At 37.4% G+C, this 5,899-nt stretch overlaps 1 protein-coding gene across 1 annotated transcript; it reads left to right on the forward strand.

Moving 5' to 3' along the window:
- Positions 1 to 1,806: 1,806 nt before the first annotated feature.
- LOC113333042 (glutamate--tRNA ligase, cytoplasmic-like) lies at positions 1,807 to 5,253 on the forward strand. Its single transcript, XM_026579532.1, has 6 exons — positions 1,807 to 2,019; positions 2,478 to 2,574; positions 2,676 to 2,829; positions 2,930 to 4,047; positions 4,223 to 4,690; positions 4,787 to 5,253. The coding sequence occupies exons 1-6, from the start codon at positions 1,871 to 1,873 to the stop codon at positions 4,994 to 4,996; spliced, it is 2,196 nt and encodes a 731-aa protein (XP_026435317.1). The 5' UTR covers positions 1,807 to 1,870; the 3' UTR covers positions 4,997 to 5,253.
- The last annotated feature ends 646 nt before the right edge of the window (positions 5,254 to 5,899 follow it).

Raw genomic sequence — 5,899 nt, forward strand, 5'->3', positions numbered from 1 at the left:
GATGCTACCATCTTATTTTGTCTTGTTCTTGTCTTTTCGGAGAAATTGCTAGAATCTTAGCTTTTATATTTGGTTCGAAGTAGGTATTGAGCATGTCTTGATGCCAAATATCTTCAGGAGTTATCAACTCATTTACCCTCTGCGAAACATGGTCTTGAATATTAATGGGTTTTTGAATAATATATGTATTAGGCACCCATTTGTCTTCCCAATTTTTTATAAAAGCTCCATTTTTTACTTACCAGACAAAATTACCTTTAATGAGCTCCAGCCTTTTTTTTATGCTAATCCAAATCCATGATAATTTAGAAAACCTAGAGAATTCCAGAGAATGAGAGTTTGGGAAGTATTTTGCTTTGAGAAGTTGAGCCCAAAATTGATCTTGGTCTGAAATGAGACGACTGGCTAGTTTGGTTAGGAGAGCTATGTTAAATTGGTATGGATTCTTGATACCTAGGTCCTAGACCCCCTTGAAAAATAGGCTTGCATATGCTGGCCAGGCCTTTATATAGCCGTCGGGTTAAGCCCGAGTGAAATAAATTTATGTTGTTTACTTACCGTGAGCGCCCCTCCGATAAGTTTTCTTTTTTCTATGGTTTTGCTTTTTCTATGGTTTTGCTTTTGGGCTTTTTAATAAAGTGGCCACCTTTTCGACACATAATTAAGAAAGTGGCCGTTTTTTTGAATCTTTTTATAAAATAGCCGAGATAGAATTTTTCCGTCCCGTTTTAAAAAAAAAACAGTAATGGCAGTTAAGTTAACACGAGTCAAGGGTATTTTAGACCTTTTATAACCTAGTCATTCCGCGACTCGGCCGTGTTAGAGAAAAGCACTCATCTTCTTCTTCTGTTCTTCTCCTGTAATTTTTCATTTCCATGGAACGCTAGCAAATCATTGAAATCAAACCAAATTGAACAGAAATCCAATGAATGATTACCCAAAATTTGTCTACGTCTCCCGAATTAACCTATCTTAATTGAAAAAAAAAATCATCTAAGAAATGAACAATTATGAACCCTTACTCGAAACCAACAAGAACCCATCTCTAAATTCTTCAAAAGCCCTCAATTCATCTCTTTTAATTCGTCTCTGGATTTAATTCGTTTCATAATCTCAAATCAACATCATCCCATCTGTTCTTCTTTTTATAAGAATTGCAGCAGAGCTTCTTCCCAAACCCGTGACCATATTCATCATCATGACCTCAATCTTCTTCTTAATCTTGATTCACTAGAGCATCGAATCCCCATATTCAGAATCTCTCCATCAAATCCTTCGATTCCCCCAAGATATGAGATCGATTCGACAGCAGAAACAACAATTCTTTACTTTTTTCTCGAACTAACAACAACCCAAGCTTAAATCGGAAGTCTAGAGACCACCAGACCCGATCGACTTCACTTACTCTTCTCTCAATTCTCTGTCGGTTCCTCGATCTGGTTTGGGGTAATAATAGCAGCAACTGCTGTTCTTTCTTTTCATCTCATTTTAAGGGAACTGGAACAATGAATGAATGAATGAGATTTACACATCTCTCGATTTAGGATATGATAGTAATTTCAGCACAAAAATTGACTAAGTCCGCTTGTTGGACCATTTTGGTGGGATCAGGTGAAAAACTTAACGGAAAGGCCAGTTTATAAAAGTTTTAAATTTTTTGGCCGGCTTATTAAATATATGGATGGAAGCTGGTCAATTTATTAATTTGCCGTTTGCTTTTTTCTTTCTTCTCCATGTTTTTGCTATGGGCGCCTCCAATTGGTTACCCCTCTTTCGTTGGATCTTTTCTTCGTCTCAACTCTACAAGTATCTTGTTCACGTTTCTATAACTAGCGGCTAACTTTGATTAGGGTTTTAGGATTTTGAAGAGATGAAGGAGGAGAAGATGAAGTTACTGTTCCCAGCTGATAATCCACCACTTTCAGTCATCGCTGCTGCAAAAATATCTAACGTTGCTGTCTTAGCGGATTCAAGTCTTCCTTCTGGTTCTAATCCATGTTTCGTCTTCTCTTCTTCTGGGTAAATCTCAACTCTTCTTCTGTTTTTACTACATCTTTGTCTTGATTGTAGTATACGCCTTCACGTGATTTAATTAGGGTTTTCTATTGTTATCTGTATGAAATTGCTCAGAACGTACAAACATTATCCTACTGTCGATAACCTAATATCCTGGTTTCTGAATTGCATAGATCTAGTATTTATGGAGACAGTTGAATAGCGTTTTAGGTTTTGAAAAGGAAATGTATAGCTATCTTTCTCATCTTGGGTATCCATTAAATACTCCATATTTAATCTGGTTATGGTTGATTGGGTTAATTGAATGTTAGGATTGATTCTCAGGCTATACATAATTGACATATACTAATCTCGCATGTTTTAGCTCTTCTTTGGTAATTATCAGTTCGTTATTATAGCAATTGCTGGATCAGCTTTCCATACTTAATAGTGATTCTTCTTCACCTTATATGGTGTTTCAGATTGAAATTGCAAGGGACTAATGTACTGTTACGTTATCTTGGTCGTGTATCATCGTTACCTAACTTTTATGGACAAAATGCATTGGAATCTGGCCAGGTAATACTACTTTGTTGCGTAGAATTTTCTTTTGATTTCCAGAATACAGATTGTTGACATTAGTTGATGTTTCCAATTGCTTTTGGTCTCTTGTGTTTCAGATTGACGAGTGGTTAGAGTATAGCTGTGTCTTATCAGTAGGTTCTGAATTTGAGAATGCATGCAAGCATGTGGATAGTCATCTGTCTGTGCGGACTTTCTTGGTTGATCATAATTTGTCAGTTGCAGATATTGCAATTTGGTCAGGTCTTGCAGGTGAACAATTCATACCCAGGTTTATTATTTGGTTACAGTTTTTTTTTTTTAAGTGATATGATATGTTTATCTTTATAGTCTATTTTGTTGTCAATTACAGGCAGTGGACAAAGATGGGAGAGTTTAAGGAAGTCGGCAAAGAAGTACACGAATTTAATTCGCTGGTTCAATTCGATAGCAGAAGAGTTTAAGGAGTTGCTTGATGAGGTTTTATCAGCATATGTTGGGAAACGAGGGGTAGGGAAACCAGCTGTGATCAAGGCAAAGGAAACAGAACAGAATGTTAAGGCGACAAATACAGAGACAAACGATAAGGGGAAAGCTGTTAGTCGGGCTACTATTGAAGTGGACCTTCCTGATGCTAAAGTTGGAGAAGTATGCTTACGATTTGCCCCAGAGCCCAGCGGGTTTCTTCACATTGGGCACGCGAAAGCAGCACTCCTCAACTTATACTTTGCACAGAGATATAATGGTCGAATAATTATCCGTTTTGATGACACAAATCCTTCCAAAGAGAGCAATGAGTTTGTGGAAAGTCTACTGATTGACATCAAGACCCTGGGTATCAAATGTGATGTTGTTACCTACACATCTGACTACTTCCCTCAGTTGATGGACATGGCTGAGAAGTTGATACGTGAAGGTAAGGCATACATTGATGATACCCCACGAGAGCAGATGAAGATAGAAAGGATGGATGGAATTGAATCACAATCTAGGAGTAATACCCCAGAGAAAAATATGGAATTATGGAAGGAAATGATCGCAGGGTCAGAGAGGGGTCTCCAGTGCTGTCTTCGGGGTAAGTTAGATATGCAGGATCCAAATAAGGCACTCCGAGATCCTGTTTATTACCGTTGCAATCCAGTTCCTCACCATCGTATTGGTAACAAGTATAAGATATACCCAACATATGATTTTGCATGTCCATTTGTCGATGCAATTGAAGGTATTACACATGCACTCCGTTCTAGTGAGTATCATGATCGCAATGCACTGTATTACAGAATTCTTGGGGACATGGGACTACGGGGGGTTCAAATTTATGAGTTTAGCAGGTTGAATATGGTGTATACGCTTCTTAGCAAGCGTAAACTTCTTTGGTTTGTTGTAAATGGTAAGGTTGACGGATGGGATGATCCTCGTTTCCCTACTGTGCAAGGAATCGTACGTCGAGGCTTGAAAATTGAGGCATTAATTCAATTCATTCTTGAACAGGTAAGAGCATTTTTCACTAAGATTTTTGAACTTGTGTTTGGTAGAGTTTGTTTTCCATGAATTATACTGAGATTGCCATATATGGGGGATAGAGACTGAATGTTAATACTAATAGTTATATCACATTATTTTCCAAAGGTTAATATTTGCTTCATATTTTAAATTCTTGGTGTAGGGAGCATCGAAAAATCTCAATCTCATGGAGTGGGACAAACTCTGGACAATTAACAAGAAAATAATTGATCCTGTTTGTGCAAGACACACTGCTGTCCTTGAAGAACGCCGTGTGATGCTGACCCTGATTGATGGACCTGAAAAACCATTTGTCCGTATATTACCTCGGCATAAGAAGTTTGAAGGCGCTGGTACCAAAGCCACAACGTACGCAAAGAGAATTTGGTTGGACAATGCTGATGCTTCCCTTAGAACAGTAGGTGAGGAAATCACACTGATGGATTGGGGAAATGCAATTATCAAAGAAATAGAGAAGGATCAAGACGGGATTGTCACAAACATGACTGGAGTTCTTCACCTTGAGGGATCTGTTAAGACCACCAAGCTGAAACTTACGTGGCTAGCTGAAATGGACGAGCTCGTGAATCTGTCATTGGTCGAGTTGGACTATCTCATCACAAAGAAGAAGGTACATGTGTTGTTATTTGGTTTCTTTTTAATGTTGGTTGAATTTACTATGTGGTGATGATTGATATACTTTTTATTATGGTTATGGTTATTGCAGCTAGAAGAAAATGAAGATTTCATCGATGTGCTAAATCCTTGCACAAAGAAGGAGATTCCAGCGATTGGAGATTCCAACATTCGTAATCTGAAGCAAGGAGAGATAATACAACTGGAGAGGAAGGGATATTTTCGATGTGATGTTCCTTTTATTAGACCCTCCAAGCCTGTAGTTCTGATTGCAATTCCAGATGGTAGACAACAGAAGTAAACCTTGTGAGGTAGAAATGTGGTCATGGATTAATGAGATTTGTCAACCAGGCTGTTTTATCAGTTTTACTTTCTTTCTTTTGTCCGTTTTCAATTAAACTAGTGATTTACTGTGAAACCCGTTATAGGGGCTGAAGGATTTATTAGAGGTACTGAAACATGATAATAATGTCCCTCTAGTTGGTTAAGGGGTATTCTATTGGTATAGCAAAATGACTAGATTACCCTTTTCACCTTAAATGGACTAATTTACCCTTACTTTTTTAGTTAAAAAGACTTAATTGTACTCCCCTATTTTTAAACCTAATGAATCTGAAAAAACCAAATCAGTTTTTTTTTTCATCTTCTCTTCTCCTCCTCCCATCAACCGTAACCTCCATTAAAACTGAAATTTTCCTCGTCCTCGATTAATCGGCGATTTGAAAAATTGATAATCGTTGATTGAAAACTATATTAGAGATGCCGAAGAAGAAGGTTGACGAAGATTGTAGCCGTTCTAATCAACCACATCCTCCAATAGGTCAAGAACATCAATTTGAAACTCCTCAACCGTCAAAATCAACTGGAATGACTTATATGAGGTATGTTTCGAAAAACCCAGTTAGGGTTTTGTTTATTGTGTTGGATTTAAGTTAGTTTTGTATAAAAAATTAGGGTTTTGTATCAAAATTGAAATTCAAATTTCTGGTTGTATGTGAGTTACGGTTGGTAACGACTCAAATACGAGTCCTAACTGTAGATTGGGTTGATGATACGGTTGGTTTTAACTCAAATACCAACCGTAAGTTCTTAGTTTTGAGAAATATGTTCAGTTACGTTTTTATTTTCAACCGTAAATAGGGTTACGGTTGATGTCGATAATTGAATTACGAACCGTAACTCTTCCTGCATGTTTAAAAGTAGT

This window comes from Papaver somniferum, unplaced genomic scaffold (genome assembly GCF_003573695.1).
Source record: "Papaver somniferum cultivar HN1 unplaced genomic scaffold, ASM357369v1 unplaced-scaffold_132, whole genome shotgun sequence".
Lineage (NCBI taxonomy): Eukaryota > Viridiplantae > Streptophyta > Magnoliopsida > Ranunculales > Papaveraceae > Papaver > Papaver somniferum.